The sequence below is a fragment of the Protopterus annectens genome, chromosome 4.part0 (genome assembly GCF_019279795.1).
Source record: "Protopterus annectens isolate FY-2018-M chromosome 4.part0, PAN1.0, whole genome shotgun sequence".
Taxonomy (NCBI): Eukaryota; Metazoa; Chordata; order Ceratodontiformes; family Protopteridae; genus Protopterus; species Protopterus annectens.
The window spans coordinates 736760142-736779055 of NC_056733.1; the positions used below are offsets into that span (position 1 = coordinate 736760142).

The window sequence follows — 18914 nt, forward strand, 5'->3', positions numbered from 1 at the left end:
ACACCTCCAGATTGGTTAAACAGTATGATTCCCTGGCGATACTTCAGATGCAATTAACTGTTGGTAGGACACCTATTCAAGTCATTGCCAACTACAGGACCCGTTCCATGAATCAGGACAGCCAGTCTACCTATTTGGATCTATTGGAGTCTATCAAGATACATCCGAACACCATGGTTTTGGGTGACTTTAACTACTCATCCAAATTACTTGTGCTCAAACTCACTTGCTCAAAGGTTTCTCAACTTCGTTAAATCTAATGCCCTGGACCAGCTGGTTGACATCCTGGATCTGGTGCTTACTTATATGGGGGACCACTGTAGCACCCCCACTGTGAGGTCTTCCCTGATGAGATCTGATCACAAATCAGTCTCATTCGAAGTAACTATCGCACCTGACCCCTCACCAGCAGAAACTTAAACTAAAAATCTTCTCCAAAGCAAATTATAACCTCTTATGGGATGGTATAAATAGCTTTACTACACTTCCCCCCTCAGATGAAACTGGCAACTATGCCGTGTTCTACACCAGTGATTTATACAAACACCTGTATAACTGCATTGATTTGGCCATACCTGATAGGACCAAAACAAGCTCCTCAAGGAGGAGGAAACCTGCCTGGTAGACAGCTGCCATTAACAGGCTTTACAGTAAGAGGAAGAAATTGCTGTCTAAGAGTAAGAGGGAGTGAGCCCTAAATTGGTAACTCTTCATCCTCAACTTAAAGAAGCAAATAAGACTTTTGTGAAGTCCTCCAAAGCAAACTACGAATCCAGATTAGCTTTCTCAACTAAGGACAGCCATAAAGCTTTAGTTACATCTGTAACCTAAAAGGAAAGGCCCAGATTTGTGCTTAACTGGTAGTGAATGATACCACATACACTGAGCCTGTGGACATAACTAACCTGTTAGCCAACAGGTTCTGAGAAAACTTCACTCCTCTGTTCCCATTACACCTACTCCATGACATCCCTGCCACCTGTCCTGTTCCTTGTATCTCTAAAGAGCAGGTCCTAAATGCCTTGTCTAAGGCCAAAAACACAGCATCTATGAGATCTGATAACGTCACAATTGCATCCTACACGGGCTCAAACAAGAATTCGCAACACCACTGGGTCCTCTTTTCACTCATAGTCTAAGCACCGGCTTCATCCCAGCTGAATGAAAAATGGCCACAGTTATCTCTTTGCACAAAGGTGGTGCTACCACTGACCCCCGGGAACTATAGCTCTATTAGCCCGACTAGACTTATCTGCAAGGTCATGGAGTGAATCATCATGGACCTTATCAACAAAGATATAGGTAATCTCCAAACACTTGACCCTACTTAGTTTGGATTTGTCAAAGGGAGATCATGCCTGTTAAACCTGGTGGACTTCTTTGAGACAGTCACCAAGGCCCTGGACAAGGAAAGTCTGTGCATACAGCCTATCTGAACTTAGCCAAGGCTTTTGACACTATCCCTCACTCAGGCATCAGCGACAAACTTACCCAGCTAGGTATAAAACCTTATATCATTACATGGGTCGCTAACTGGCATACTGATAAAACCCAGTATAGTCAAATTAGGGGAATCCACCTCCAGCAGTAGACCTGTAATCAGTGGTGTTCCACAGGGATCAGTCCTGGGATCTCTACTGTTTGGAATCTATTTCTCTGAAGTACAAGCTAATACTAAAGGTCTGTGGCTGACAAAGTTTGCTGATGACTGCAAACTGGGAGCAGTCATGGAATCTCCAATGTCAACATCCTGCAAGAATGTCTTACACAAACAAATGATTGGTGCCCAAGTCATGGCCTCAAACTCAATGCAAAAAAATGTATTCTCATCCCTTTCGGTAAGTGCGATGTTCCTGCTAAGTATCACATCAATAACAACACCATAAGTATGCACTCATTGGTGAGAGACCTGGGCACACAGGTTGACAGCAACCTTAACTTTGATCACCATGTCTCCACAGTGGTAAGAAGGGTCTTCTATATCTCTCATCTCATAAATAAGGTGAATTGCATTCAGAAAAAAAAAGTTATAACTTCTCTGTACTCTTCCCTCATCAGGCCAATAATTGAGTACAACACTCATTTTGGTATGTACCTTTCCAAGCAGCTGCAGCAATTGGAGAAACCACAGAGGTTCCTCACAAGGAAAATTCAAGGTATTCAGCATCTGTCCTATGTGGATCATCTGAAATCACAGTCACTTTAGTCTGTTTCATACAGACTACTCAGAGGTGAGCTCTACCTTGCATACAAGGCAATCTCTGACCCTGCTTTATTGGAAATGCTGCATATCCACAAGTCAAATGATACACAGGTTACATGCTCTAAAGACCTTAACCTGGTATGTGACATTAATAGAACCTTCTGGAGGGTCAGATTTGTCTCAAAGAGGTTACCACACCTTTGGAACGGACTCCCACTTCATGTCAAACAGAGCACCTCAATGACCGTCTTCAAACACAGTCTGGACAATTGGATGTGTAACCGTAAATTCACCCGGGGGGGTTCCACCTGTATTCTCTTAGACAGAGGCAATTGGTACCGATCGTGGAAATATGAGTAGAACTTGGCTAGGCTTGTAAGGGCCCTAGTGCCATTAGCCTAGTAACTTTTATGATCCTATGTAACTCCATACGAATTGTAAAAGGAGTTATTACTGGGCACATTGTAGGTGCTGCAAAGAACACTTCTGGCTAATGTCAAACAATGAAACAATATTAATTTCGTGAACTTTAATCATACTTTGATTTAGGAATGGGGTTTATTCCCATCATGATATTAGAAACCAAAAGACTTGGAGAAATTAAAATAGAGAAACATGATCCAGAGACAAAGGGGTAGAATGTGAAACAAGACTGAATAACCCAGAAGCAGAATTAAGGTGAACCATAAATATGTGTGGCCTGGGGACAAATTGTTAATTTTGGACTTTGGTGATGCATGGTCTGGGGATATAGTGTCTTAAGATGAGTAATGAGGATGTATAGCTTAAGGTCAGAGAGTTAGAGGTGAAGAAGAGAGTAACGGGCAGGATGGAGTGGGTGGAGAAGAGTGTCAGGAGCGATTTGTGACAGGCGAGTACCAGTAAGAGTGAAAGGGAAGGTCTACAAGAGGGTAGTGAGACCAGCTATGTTATATGGGTTGGAGACAGTGTCACTGACAAAAAGGCAGGAGTCAGAGCTGGACATGGCAGAGTTAAAGATGTTACGATTTGCACTGGGTGTGATGAGGGTGGACAGGATTTGGAATAAGTATATTGGAGGGTCAGCCCAGGTTGGAAGGTTTGGAGACAAAGAGGCAAGATTACGTTGGTTTGGATATGTGCTGAGGAGGGATGCAGAGTATATTGGGAAAAAGATGCTAAGAATGAAACTACCAGGTAACAAGAAAAGAGGAAGGCCTAAGATAAGGTTTATGGATGTGGTGAGAGAGGACATGCAGGTGGTTGGTGTGACAGAGCAAGATGCATAGGACAAGAAGAAATGGAAACAGATGATCCGCTGTGGCGACCCCTAATGGGAGCAGCCGAAAGAAGAAGATAGCTTACGGTCAGAGAGTTAAGATGGATGATAAGATATGTTTGCCCAAGGGACAAAAAAGGTTAAGGTCCAGTGTGGGGCATGTGGTCCACTCAAAACGACGTACGACAAGCAGCAGTGATGCGTGGTATGAAGACTAACAGTTAAGGTGGACAGCTGAGGATGTGTCGGGTAGTAATGGCATATGGGCTGGGATAAAGGATTGAAGTGGGTGATAGTGATGCAAAGCTTGAATACATGGAGCATTAAGGTACATGATGGGGATGGGAAGCTACATGATAAAGTGTTAAAGTGGATGATGCGCTAAATGAAACTAAGCTGTTGGGTAGCATATATAGTAATCCTCAAGGACTGGAAAACAATTCGGCAATATAAGCAGGAAAATGAGATGTCCGATTTGCTAGAATAATCTGTGTGAAAGCCTTAGGGAGTTACAAATCTTGGATAGTGCAAATGGTAGGTAGGTCACATATGCTAAGCAGCGGTAGTTTAAAATGTAAAAGAAACTGAATGGGCAGGCCAGACATAATGCAGTAAGCTATATGAGGAACTAGATGGAGTGTACATATTATTGCGTGATGAGGTGGGTGGGCTAAGAGTGACATAAAGTAACAGATGAGTGTGATGGGTCAGATATTGTAGGGCAGTGCAGCTGAAAAGATGTGTTATCATTGACTGCAGATCCCGTTAAAGGAGGTAGCTGATAAACCGCAGCCTGTAGGAAGAAGCTGTTTGCACCAGAGCTAGTGGGACAAGGTACAGTATCTCACTAAAATGCAAAGGATGATGGTTTAAAGTAGTCATGAATTGAAATGTGAGCATGGTGGGGTATCATAACTTGTAGGAGATTTCTAAAGAATGAAGACAAATTGGCATGTTGATTTAATTGCAGACAATGAACTGGCTTTTATCAGAGCTCTTCATATTCTCATCTTGGTCTTACTTCAATACCTATACTCTTGATGTGTGGGTGTGAGCATATATATATATATATATATATATATATATATATATATGTCTCTACAAATGTTAATGTATAAATGTATTGTGAATGAGAATGTATCTTAAAAAAAAAACTTGTTAATTTTCTACTAATTGTCACTTCTAACAGATGCATCATATGCTGTGTAAATTTTCATTTTTGGACTACTTTAAATAATGTAACACCTAAATTTGTTCTTAAGACTTGCTTAGAACTGTATAAATGCTAATAGTGTAACATGGAGCTTTTCTCCCTGGGCCTCCACTGAAAATGGACCTGTGTCCAGTCGGACCCTCCCGGTTAACAAATGTAAAATAAATTAAATAAATAATAAATAAAGACTGCGTAATGAATTTGCTAGATCAGCAAAAGTATAATGTGGCTGCATCTACAGGGATTTGTTGAAACTGATTCAACGAGTACCAGGTCAAACCCAGGATCTGATTCTTGTTTGATGCATGCCACTTTGAAAGCAACAAATTATATGAAATGTAAAAAAAAAATAATAAACAGCTGTGTTGTATAGTGCACCTTTTCAAGGTTGCGTAATCTGAGACTTGGTAGATTTAAGTGAAAAGGTACATGTTGATTTGTTTTTGCAAATATGCTTTGCACCAATAATGCTTTCTTACTGCTGAGTTTTTAAGACTACATTTTTTGTGAGTACAGTTTTCAACAAACTAAATTCATTGAACTGGCTGTCAGTAAACTGCTTTTCAATGAATTTGGGTGCATTCAGTGAGGCTAGGGGATGCAGATAGTAGAGTAAGATGGACTCTAAATGATTATGAGGAACAGAAGGTGACAGATTTAGAAGGTCAGTCATGAATGGAGTAAGGTGGGTGATGGCACTTGCATAGAACCATATCCATGCAGTGCTGTCGAGTCATATCTGAACCCATGGACAGCCACTGCCATCCACAGAGTTTACTTAGCAAGCAAGGACTGGAGGTTTATTACCAGGCCTTTCTTCAACATCTCTCTCTCTGACACACACACACACACACACACACACACACACACACACACACACACACACACACACACACACACACACACACACACACACTCACACTCACACACACACACACACACTCACACACACTCACACACAGACAGACACACAGACACACACACCTTTGTCAGTTTAGAACTTCCAAAGTACTGCATGTCTTTGCAGTGTAGGAAGAAACCACATTACCTGGGGAAAACCCATGGAAATGTAGAGAGGAAATTCAGACCCCATACAGAAGGCTTTCCAGTCAAGAAGTGAACCAGAGAACCTCCTGTTTTGCAGTAATGCTACTCATTGTACTAATCAACAATGATGAGAGGTTTGGACTAAATGCGACAAGAAAGGTTGATGATTGAGAACTCTGGACAAGGATGCCAGGAGTAAGATAGGTGTCCGTTAAATCTGCAGTGACTTGAGTTGCATAAGTTGACAGAAAAGCTGATCTGCTGAGACACTAAGTGATAGTAGTTGATGAAGTGAGCAGATCTGGGATGGTGGGATGAGATCTGTGACACGACAAGGGTGGTTTATGGGGTAATTTGGACTACTGATGATGAAGTAAAGAAAATGACCAAATCAGTGGGCCCTTGCCCTTTGATATTTGGTAGCTCATGAGGTTAGCTGGCCCATCAAAAGTACAATAAGCTGGTTGATGATGCTGAGAGTGGAGAGATAATGACATGAGAATGATATTTAACTCCATGGGAAGAGTTGATAAAGAGTGTGGATGAGGATGTTATTGTGCCAGAGAGAGTAAAGGGTATTCAGTGGGGCTAAAGGCATAGTTGATAGACCTTTAATGTTGTCACAGGGAAGACAAGTTTGTGGTCACCCATGGTGATGCATTAAGGTGAGCGATACTTTAGAGGAACAAAAAATCCATAAATGGTGGGTGATAGAAGCTCTAGCATATAGGACAGGCATTGACTTGAATGGGCCTTGGGTAAATTGGGGTTCATGCTTATATATGAATGCAGAAGCAGGACAAAATGGAATCCGCTTTTGCTATGAGTGTTTGTTTAAAGTAGGCCATCCTAATGCCATTACAAAGTGATGGGGCAGTCTTCATGTGTTTCAGAAACCATCAAATAATTTTATTATAACCATCAAGTCCTCCATCCCCACACTGGCTCATTTATTCCTTCCTTCCTTCTTTTTCTGGTGTTGCAGGACATCAGAAAAGGGTGGCAAGAGTGGAGATCATGACCGTCATCTGGCGGAGGTTAGTTGTTTTGTTTGGTTTTAATGCTGCAGACTCTTTTTCTTGTGGCAATCTAACTTTTGCAGCATCAAAATGTAGCGTGCAGTGGTGGCACTGAGGTGTATCATTGTGTGTGTTTGTATGCATGCACATGGGTGCACGAGCACTCATACACACGTCCATACATCAAATCCAGGTTAAACACTGTGAGCTGTTGAGAAGACTATCATGCTCATCCTTAGCCATTTTAGATGGTACTGCATTAGCTGGCTGCTCCTGGAGTAGCAGTCATATAGTGGTGCGAACCACCTTAGATCCCTTAGAATGTATGAGGTAACTCTGCTGCTTACTCCATTTTCACCACATATCTCATAAATAATGCATGCTTTCTTTCCTATAAGGTGCCCATCTGGAAATCTGTTTGCCACCTTTAGCATTCATGCAGTAGTGGGAGCAGAGTTATGGGGACTACCACAGGAAATCTAATGCGTGCTATAGCTTTAATTGTAATATTGATTGTTGATTTTTTATTTTTCTTCTGGGTAGCACACATGGTGGAGCTGGTTGAATATACCAGGGAAAGAGGATGCTGGGATTTTTTCTCAAGGACCAATCTGTTGACCTTGCTGAGTTGCTTGCAAGATGGCACCAATGAGGTAAGACCAGTTTGACCTAATACTTGGATGATGGTTAAACTCTGATGGTAAGAACAAACTGAACTTGCAGAAAAAATCTCAGATAATACTGTTATTTCCAGTTTTAGTGTTCTTTTGTGCTTTGTTACTGCCATTCCACAGACATAAAACAAGATGTGGTTATTTTATAAGAATGTTACCCTTCTGGTCAACAGTCTGGTCAATGTCTGTTACACTAGTCATTTTACCCCAGTGCACAGATCTCATTTTTGGCTCTCAGCATCACTACATGTACACTTTTATATACATTTCCTTTCTTTATGTGCTGGTTTCCATAATTGTTTCCCATCTTATCATATTTGGCACCGACACTACTCCTTGATGCCACCAAATACTTTGTCATGCAGTCTCTGCACATTCTACTTTTTAATATAGTGTTACACTCCAGCTTTAGTGCATCCATTACAAAATGCTGCCACCCTCCATTAAGCAAAAAAGGGGAATATAATGTGAATGTCCTGCTGGCTCCCACAGTTCCTTTTTGCATTATTTTTTAACTTTTATGTTGTCAGTAATGTTTGCTTGTAGGCTTCAGTTGGCATTTGTTTCTGTCACACATAGGGTACTCTAGCATGATGGCACCAGAGTTTGGATTTTCTAGAGTTGGGAGCCCTATGTTCATTACCTTGAGGACTAAGACCAAGAGAAATTTGCCAGGCTACCTAGCTGGTCCCCTCCAGATACACTCATCTTGCAGTTTTCCAGGCTACCTAGCTGGCCCCCCCTTAACCAGAAGGCCATCTCACCAGTAGCGGCCTTAGGTCAACTGGTGCCCTAGGCAAAAGGGCTCCACAGTGCCCCCCACCACACCACCCGGTGCCCGCATCCTGGTCTACCTACACCAAATAAATACTGATAAAGCTCCCCTACTAGAGGGGCACCCTAGGGGACGGCCTAGTTGGCCTATGCCTAAGGCTGGCTATGCATCTCACAGTTTTCCAGGCTGCTTAATGGTCCCCCTTACCCATGATGTTGGGGTGCTTAACACTATTCTTCAGGTCACTTTTGGCATGTGCAAAAATTGGTCGTGGTGTTCAGACAGTCCCAGCTACTGATCCTTTTTTTTTTTTTCAAGAAATAAGATGAAAAAAGTTTCCACAGCCTGACACCTCAAGTGGGGGGATCCCAGACATAGATCTGTTTACTTCAGTTCTGAATTATCAGCTGAAGAAAGTTGGCCCTGTATACACACAGCAGGGAAGAATGGTCAGTGAATTCTTTCTTGGTCCACTATTTCCTTGTACTAGCAATGGTCTTCCTAAAGCAATAAAAAAAAAAAAAAAGAAAATTTCTTGATACCCCTTTTTGGCTAAGGCAACCATGTCTCTCCCAGCTGATGCAGTTGAACAAAGAGGAAGCCCTAATCCTTCTAGCCTTTGCCTACTGATGACTCAGCAAGGGGAAACTCTAATCCATCCTAACCTAAACGGTCACAAACTAACAGACTTGGAGGATAGAAGCCTGATCAAATACGTGGACATTTTTATCCATAAGGTCTTATGCAGGAGGCTAGGAAACTTACCACCTGAGAACCATATTTGACTAAAATAGAGCATATTCTTTAGTGTATAGGCCATAACATATGACCAACAGCATCGTGTGTCTTGGATGCCTTGCATTGTTTGCCAGACTTGTATGATAGGTCTTAACAAAAGTGCAAGCTCAACTCTTATCTGTTATCTATTTCAGCTTGACTGCCCTTTGAATTTCCACTAGGCTGTCTCCCTATAATGGAACAATTTGTAAAAGGAGGGGTGGTCATCTGAGGTCACCAAGAAAGCCAGCGTTCCATCTTGGAGTTTTAATTTTGTAATGTGAAAATTGATAATTTGGCCTCATTTGTACATGCAGATGCTATACTCCTTTGAAATATATTCTGGAATACTTTTTTTCTCAGTGGTCATTACCTCAGCAAAGGGACGCACAGAGTTGGAGGTCTTGATGTGTAAGAAAAGTATACTCTTGCAGAACTTCAGAATGGCATGTAGGGGCAGCCTTCTTTCATGCCTTAAGTGGTTTAAGAACTGACACTGAAGCAAACTGTATCAATATTTTGCCTCAAAAATATAAAACAAGAGGGGGGGTCAATACCTTCGTGTAAGGAATGTGCAAAGGCAAGTGAGGTCGTACGTTGAAAGTGCTTAAGATTTCAGGGAAACCTATGATCCTTTTTGTTTCCTTTATGTCAGGAAAACAGGACAAGTTAAGTTAACAAGCAGATATTTTCTAAATGACTGTCAGACTGTGTTGTCTTTTTATTTACTTACTTATGACCACCATGGCAGGATCTTACAAGGGTGCATTAAGACACGCATCAAGATAATACTAGCCATTACAGCTGTCTTTTTCAGGAATGTGTCTGCACAAACATTTGTAAGGTGGCTACTTGCGCTACCATCCACACCTTTTCCTGGCATTAAAAGTTAAGCATTTGAACTAAAACCAGGATTTGGTACTGTTGCATTGTGTGTGTGTGTGTGTGTGTGTGTGTGTGTGTGTGTGTGTGTGTGTGTGTGTGTGTGTGTGTGTGTGTCCATATAACTGTGGCCACATTACTCCTTAGGTACTTATTGTTTTAATGCTCTTTCCAGTCAGTATGGAAGATAATGCAACTGTGAGTCTTATGCTGAATATAGTACAGCTCTGTGACCATACTGGCCACAGATTATGTACTGGGATTGCCACTCTCGCCAACCTGCAGGTCCATTCTTTTCCTGTTGCCTATGTCTCTGAAGGCAGTGATTTTGGGTCTAGTGGAATCCTTGTTTTTTCTTTTTTCTTGGTGACACACCAGATTGGGGAGTGACAGAACATGTTAATTTGGCTGCATTAGCTCTCCTTGCAAGGTTGGAAGTGTGCACTTGTTGACTTGCTTCAGACAGAACTAAAAATAACACATGCTGTCTGCCTCTTCTAGCAAGTGCTCTGCTAATATATTCGGCAGGGGGGAGAACAAGTCTATCCTGGATATGTCCAGAGTTCTGTAATCAAGCCAGGTTCACAGGCTTTCCATCTTCAGCCATTTTCTTAGCATTGTAAGTAATGGTGCCAACAGTGATCCTTGCACCAGAGCATTTACTGTCTTGTAAGTGTGCAGACACAAGTGTGCTTTCTTACCATTGTCCTTGTGATGCGTAGTTTATAAATAAAAAAGCATAGACAGGAGAAGCATAAATGAGCAGTGATAATGGCATACCTTATAACTTTCTTGTTTTTTTGTAGATACGTGAACTGTCTGCAGAGTTACTTGTAAAGTATTTTCCTGGTAGCTTCCCAGAAGACCTTGCAGTTGCTTTGTGGGATCAGGCTCGGAAGAATATATGCAGTCCCAGAGTTCCTGAGGCTGATGCTGGAGCACTGATGATGAAGACAGTTCTCCAGAAGTAAGTGTTCCCAAATGGTTTCCTTCTTTAAATTCTGAAATTTCTGTTTTTGTCTCCAGAGAGTGATTGCTTTTGTTGTATGTAAGTTCACAGAAGATGCAATTTTAGCAGTGATGTTGCTAGTGCTACTGTGAAACCAAAGCTGCTAGAGGAATAGCAGAAAAGAAGGGCCTGTCTTGTAATGCTGGGGTGCACATTAATAAAGGAAACTGTAGAGACATGAGGAGTGGAGGGTGGAACAGTTGAGACTGGAGCTCACCACTGTGTTGTTTGTTCCTTTGTTTTTGTTTTCTCTACAGGCAGTAGTATGAGATTACTGGTCTAAGAACTAATTTAGTGTTTAAAAAAGAAAGTTGAGCTTGTTTTTGTTAGAAGAGGCAGTGCCATAAATGTCTGGGTGCAGACCATTTGCGACCTGCCATCAAGGTACATTGTAGTTTTCATGCTTGTGTGCTCTCCTGATGACATCAAGAGTAAGCCTAAAATCTGACCTTTGGTAGTATGGATAGGGAGGTGGAAGCAAGTTTTGTAAAACTGAGCGATGCTTATGGAATAAAGTAGTACGGAGAGGGTTGTAGGAAAATTATGTCAGTTAAAAAGAACATTAAATACAGCAAAACCTTTTACTAAATAAGTAAGAAGCAAACAGCAGTAGACAGCTGTTGAAGAGAAGACTGGAAGAACAATAGTCATTTGGTGCAAGGAAGTGGAGGGTGGTGAGAGGGAATGTGTTGGAAATACGTATGAAGACTGAAAAATACCAGCTGATGAAGCACAACCTGAAAATGCAATGGAAAGAGAAAGAAACATCTGAGCTTGTAAGTGAGACATAGGACTGGAACTAGTAAGGATAGATGTGAGAACAGATTATGTAGAAAAGGGCCAGGAAACACATTAAACGAAAAATGTTTCCCTCTTTTCCCATATCTTCACCACAGCGAACAAAGCAAAGTGGCATCTTGCTACAACAAGACTGCCATATTTGCCACAGGTGCCTCTAATGGAGCCCACCACTATCTTTCGGTCAAACAGCTCATCTGGCTTGAGCTGCCTCAGTTACTTCTTGCCACTCAACTCTTCACAGCCCACAAACTATATTACCTCCCAAATAACCTTTCCATTTTACAAGACCTAATACAACCCTACACCACCACCCGAGCCTTAAGATCAACAGACCAAAAGCACATACATGTCATCAAACATAAGAATGAGGCTGGCAAGTCTCTTTTTGCCTGTTCTATAGCAAAAGTCTGGAACTCACTTCCAAAACACATAACTTCTACAAGTTCTGCTCCACAATTTAAAAAACTACTCAAAACCCAGTATGATTCTACCAAGGATCACCTAATAGTGCCTAACTCTGTATATTAATTATTAAGTAATGATGCTCTATTCTGTTAGTCTCTACTTATACATCTCTGAAGACAGTGAAACATATTCCTACATACAACTGGTATACCTCTAGAATACAATAATTGTATCTATACATATGTCTATGAAGAAATGTAAAATGTGTTCTTGTATAATATTGTATGCATTTAGAAGAAAATGTAATTCATAAAATGTTATTTGTTAGATTGTTTTTAAGTGGAGCTTTTCTCTCCGGACCACCGCTGAAAATGGACCTGTGTCCAGTCTGACTTTCCCGGTCAAAAAAATGTAAAATAAAAATAAATAAATAAATAACTGTTCATAGTAAGGCCTATAGGTCCTACAGTAGTTTCTGGCAAAGTACTTTAAGTTAAAAAGCATACCACTTTCTGAGATAAATATTTCTTGACAGAGTCAATCAGTCATACTTTGGGGATTTCTTTTACATTTATTGATTTGTTTATGTATTTGCTTGCTTGTATTTAGGCCGTTTCATTGTTCTTTTAATACTGCTATTCAGTAATGACAGTCTGCGTGGAAGTGTGCATGTATATATGGGTCACTGAGATGTTTGTTTTCTTAGATGGAAATGCAGCCTTTGCTATTTATTTCTTTAGTTAGTTGCTGTCTCATCCTTGCTAGTGAAGCATCTCATTTTGGAGGATTTCCTACTCTGAGTGCTCACGTAGAACACCTTTCAAAACGTATCTCTGCAGCAACATTTGCATATGCTTTATGTCCCAAGAAGACAATACATTTATTTATTACACCTTTTAACTATATGCAACATTCTAATAAGTTCTTTCCATATCTGCTTTGCCTGTCACCCCTTCTTCACTCATCCTGTGCAGTCTTTGATGTCTCTATGGATTCCTTCTCCACCACCCGTTCCATGGGTTTATTATGTTTCCGGTGAAGCAGTACATTAAGTGATCCAAAGAGTAGTAGATCCCAGCAGTTTGTTGTATGTGCCCCCTTTTATTCCTCTTCTTCACTCTGTCCTACCCTTCAAGGCGACCTCTTTGCATATCCTGATACAATGCAAGATATTTATGCCCCTATCACTTATCACTGGTAATAAGAGCTGTAGCTTTTCTCGTCTCCTGTCGTATCCTTTCCCTTCCAATCTGTACAGCCTTCTGGTGACTTCTTTTTGAACTTTTTTCAACAGCCTGATCATCCCCCCTTTTCCCATTTTTTTCTACATGGGGTTGGGGTATTGTATTAACTGTCGCCATCTCTCTCAGTTAAGTGCCACACTCCTGCCTTCTTCAACACTCATGCCTGACTGTTGCAGACCTTCTTTCACGCAATCCATCCACCTCTTTGCTGGATGTCCTCATTTCCTCTTACCTTCTTCCTGTCTGTCCCAACTCTTCCTCACCAGATTGTCTTCTGCTTTTCTACACATGTGCCCATACCATCGTAATCTGTTTTCTTTTATCTTTTCTGCAATTGGAGCTACTTTGGCTTCTGCTCTTATGTCCTCATTTCTTCGTCTGTCCCACAGTGTGCATCCTACAACCTTTCTCAGGCATTTCATTTCCATCACCCCTAGCTTCTTCAGATGTTCTGCCTTTACTGCCCAGGTTTCAGTACCATACAGTAGTACTGGTCGCATCACTGTCTTGTACACCTTACTTTTCAGCTTCTTTGGCATTCTTCTGTCATAGACTACACCCGAGACTCTATGCCAGTTGGCTGCAGCCCCTCTGATTCTAGCTTTGACTTCATCATTCAGACTTCCCTTCTCCTCAACCACCCGTCCCAGATGCTTGAATCTATTTACCTGTTCCACTATCTTTCCCTTCTATCTCAATTCTCAGCTTCTTCTAATTTCCCCAATTTACTGCCATTACCACTGTCATCCCACGTGCCTTCACTTTTGCATTCCATTTACTTCCTTTGTTGAAGTTCTTGCTCAGAGTCTGCCCGTAATGCCACTTCATCTGCATACAGCAACTGTGTTGATCTGTCCCCTACAACCTCTTCAGTAATTTAGTTCATCACCAGTATTAATAGCAATGGGCTCGGAGCCGAACCCTGGTGCCCACCCACTCCCACTGGGAGCCCCTCCATGAAGCCGAACACGGTTTGCACTTGAGTCATTGAGTCCTTGTACATAGCCTGCAGTAATTATACCAATGTTTCTGGAACTTTGAACCACCGTAGTACTGCCCAAATCAGCTTTCTTGGGACCTTGTCTGATGCTTTCCCCAAATCTTGGAATGCCCAGTTGGACTCTATCCTCATGTCGAGCTTCTTCTTATCTGTCTGTCTCACTTCAAACATCGGGTCAGTTGTGCTGCATCCAGTTCTGAATCCAAACTGCTCATCTCCCATCTTACATTCTATTACTCTGTGTATCCATCTATCAGTCAACCTTTCCAGAATTTTCATGCAATGTAGTGGGAGTTTAATACCTCAGTCCTTACTGCCCACAGTTGTGGATGTCCCCTTTGTTCTTATATACTGGCACAAGTATGCTTATTCTCCAGTCATTTGGGATATGCCTTTCTCTCCACACTATTATGAGTACCCCAAGGAGCCGTTTCTCCCTTATCTCAACCAGCACCTTTATCGTATCCGCTGTGACCTCACCTGAGTCTGCTACTTTCCCTAACTTCATTTTCCTTAGTGCTGTTCTTACTTCTAGGGTGGACTCCTCCTCTTCTCTCATTTTAGGCTGTTTCTGGGGCAGTGCAGTTTCTGTGGAGTTTTATTCATTCAGAAGCAGCTGGAAATACTCCTTCCATCTGCCGTTGATGTCCTGTGGACTGGTGAGCAGGTTGCCAGTGGCATCCCTTATGAAGGGTGTCTGACTATCTTTTTTATCTTTCAGTCTTTGCCTTGCAACCTGATATAGTTTCTCTGTGCCACCTACTGAGCCACTTTCCAGAAGTTGGAAGTGTGCCTCTGATGCTGTATTCTTTCTTGTTGCAATTCCTTTCTTAGCTTCTTGGTTAGCCAACCAGTATTCCTTCCTAGCCTAGTCGGTCTTTTCTGTCTTCCACTTTTTCCTGCATTCCTTCTTTCTTTTGAAGACTTCCTAGGCGTCTGCATTCCACCACCAGATTTCCTTATGTACCTTATTTCCATACCTAGCTCGGCCACATATCTGTTCTGTAGCCCTTACACATGCTGTTTTGAGGCGCTGCCATTCTTCTTCAACTCCACCTATTTGCTCCCCCTATTGGTGTGCTAGAGCCCTGAGTAATTCCTTGAATTGCTGTACTTTCTGTCCAGTCAACTTCCAGGTCTTTAGCCTGGTCTCTGTTGACCTTAGAGCCTTCTCTGACCACTGCTTGCAGCTGATTGTGGCAATCAGTGGTTTATGCTATGGGCTGACTGTTTCACTGGAGTCAACATTGCAGTTATTGATTCTGCCCCAGTGACCTTTCCTTCCTAACAGCCAGATGTCCATCTCTTTGTATGGCTTCTGTGATGCATGCAGTATTCACAGTGTGGCCTGACCATAACCTGGTAAAGAGGAGGGAATTACTGCTTTACTTATGTAGACTGTTTCCTGGGGATACACCACAATTGCCACTGCCCAGCCACTGTGCTCCTGATGGTTCAGTCCACCCAGATCCTTTTGCAGTTTTGTTGCGGTCATGACCATTCTCCTGAACTGGTTTCATGATATCATGGTTGCTACTGTCCAGTTGTAGTAGTTTGTGTTTGTCTACATTGAGCCTTCAGTGTCTCCTTTCTAACATTTAGTTCAGCTTTTCTAAATCTTTGCTAAACCTTTTCCACATCTTCCACTGCATCACCTGTCTGTCTCATCAGTAAAGAGGCTCATCCTATTGCCTGCTCTCTTAATGCAGATAGCAGGTACCTTATCAGAGTGTAAGAAGGAAGCCAGTGACGTTCTGCAGGGCTCCATACTGGGATCCCTTTTCTTTGCTATTTACTTTTCTGATCTGCAGACCACAAACTAAGATCTCTAGCAAACCAAGTTTGCAGACACCTGCAAACTAGGAGTCATTTGTCAAGTCACCCTGTGACACCCAAGCCCTGCAACAAGAACTTACACTTGTAAACACTTGGTGTGCTAATTACGGGCATTAAATTAAATGCTAAAAAGTGTAATGTAGTCACATTTGGTAAAGCATCCTTCCCTCCCAGCATACGGCCTAGACAATATTCCGTTTCAAAATGAAAATGTCGTTAATGAGCTCACTACTTTGTTGATGAAGTCCACACTCTTGATCATCATGTAGCAACAGTAGTCAGAAAGTCTTTTTACTTAGAGCAGATGATTGCCAGATTCAAAGAGGTCAGTAGCCCACTGTATTCAGCATTGATTAGACCAGTTCTTGAACATAATGCACCCATGGAGAGGTAGCTGAGTAGGGATTCACTAGACAATCTCGAAATACTGAAATGTCGAATTTCAGTATTTTGAGACTGAATAGTAGAAAACCCAAAACCGTGAAACGCACAATCGCGAACACACACACACACACACACACACACACACACACACACACACAGACAAACACACACACACACACACACACACACACACACACACACCTACCTAACTACACTAAAACAAACAAAACAACACACATACACATCTACCCTGCCTATAAGCAGGGGGGCAAGCCCCCCCCTGCACTCCCCATGTGTGGGGGGGGCTGCATCCCCCACACACCCCCTACTTAAATATACTAACTCCGAGGTCGCACTAAACACGCAAAAAACACCACTACACACACTCACCCCCACTAAAATCCTTACCCAATACCCTTACACCACTTACCTGAAACCCCAGATAAATCCACAAACCGCACCGCACATCAAGAACGCGACACCACGATAGCAGATTCGACATAGTGCAGTTTCACATAACTGCACTTTCGACTATTCAGTCTTGAAATACTGAAATTTGGCATTTCAGTATTTCGAGATTGTCTAGTGCATGTCTGAGTAGACATATCAAACAACTGGAAAGACCTTTGTCAGTGCTAACTAAGAAGATCACTGGCTTAAAAACCATAAGCTATCAGAAAAGATTGGAAGTGGCGTCCTCTGTATTCACCATCTTGCTGATTCCTGAGTGGAGATCTCTACCTTTTCTTCTGTGCCATTATTGAGCCAATAAGCTTGAATTTTTTTTTTATCTGCATGAATCAGACAGTCCCACAAATACCAGAGCAATTCTTCATCAGGAGATAAACCAAAGTAGAAAAATAGGTTTGTTGAACAGTGCCTTCCCAACCTGTGGAATATACTCCCACTGCAAATTAAGCATTGTGATGTATTATCTTCCTTTTAAATGGGAGCTGCACAGTTGTTTTAAATGGGAGCTGCACAGTTGCATGGGCATTCACCCCCTGGCTTTACTGGTATGACCCTTCTTGAGAGCGGAGGGGCATTTTGAAGATGGGTTTTGGCAAAGGGTAAATGGTCACAAGATTCAGTTTCCTTACATACCCTGTGATCCTGTATGTATAAAGTTAGCATGTTGATGAACTGAGGACAGACTTCTATGGTACTCCTTTGGTCACTTCCTTTGCTCCTGACATTGTCCTTCTCACCACAACACTCCATTTCCTTCCATTCAGCAATGCAGCAGTCCATTTCCTTAGTCCTATCCTTCAGTTTTCCTAACAGCCTCTTTTGTTGGGCTGTCGGAGAGTTTAAAGTTCATATAGACCACATCTACGCCCCTCAGAAGTTCTACAGTAACGTTAGGAAAAAATCATTTAGAATTGACTAATAGATTCTTCTGGCCATAACCTTGTGTTGATTGTTGTTCTTGAGACTGCTGGCATCTAGAAAGTCAGCCAGCCAGCCTTTTTTTGAGGGTTCTTGCCATGACTTCTTTACCATAGCCACCAGGCCAACATGCCTGCAATTTCCTAAAATGTTCTTGCATCCCCAGTACAAGGGCACCCCAGTTGCTGTGTTCAGTTCCTCGGCCATTTCTGTGTTTGGGGAATGTTGTGTTGAAACCCTCTGTGTGAGAATATGCCATCTTCCAGCACATTGGCCAGATTTCTTAAGACCATCAGAGGCAGTTCATCTAATCCTTGTGCTTTTTCCTTCCACAAGGAAGACAGTTTTGTCCCACCACTTCCTTTTCTGTCCTAGTGTCTGTCCACTGCTCACAAAAGTACACTGTTATCGACAGCAAGCATTTATGGCTCTCGCTGTGTCATCATGTCACATTTTTGTATGTGTTAGCCTTATATTTTGTGGACTATTTGCTAACAATAGTCGGCATAAATATTCAAGTTTCTAGCTAGATTAAGTACTTTGTTGTGCATTAAAAACTGCTGCACTTTACTCTCTGATGGGTTGCTGTTTGTGTTCATTTTCAGGGTAACAGGTTTAAAATATTTGAAATACAAAGCCATAGCAAATAAGCAACTGGGTGCTTACAAATTTATAAACTTAAAAATGAAGAGAAGAATTAACTGAAATCTTTTAGTGCTTCCAGTCTTTTCTACTAGCTTAAGGTTTTTAAGATGGTGATTTATTTTATTTATTTGCTTTTGTTTACCGGGAAAGTCCATTTGGGAACTGAAATGCCCATTTTCTGTGGAGGCCCGGGGAGGAAAGGAACAAAACAAGGATATAAATACATTTTTGAAAATTTAAAAGAGAAACAGTCAGTAAACATTATTTGTAAATTATTTCAAAGCAGTCAGTAAACATTATTTGTAAATTATTTCAAAGCACAGTCAGTAAACATTATTTGTAAATTATTTCAA

The 18914-nt window shown here is 41.7% G+C and overlaps 1 protein-coding gene across 1 annotated transcript in view; it reads left to right on the forward strand.

Moving 5' to 3' along the window:
- The window catches only part of LOC122799562 (thyroid adenoma-associated protein homolog), a 672025-nt gene that overhangs the window by 229107 nt on the left and 424004 nt on the right, over positions 1-18914 (forward strand). The window contains exons 13-14 of the mRNA XM_044068695.1: positions 7284-7393; positions 10655-10815. Coding sequence (XP_043924630.1) covers positions 7284-7393; positions 10655-10815 — 271 coding nt within the window. The remainder of the gene's footprint in view (positions 1-7283; positions 7394-10654; positions 10816-18914) is intronic.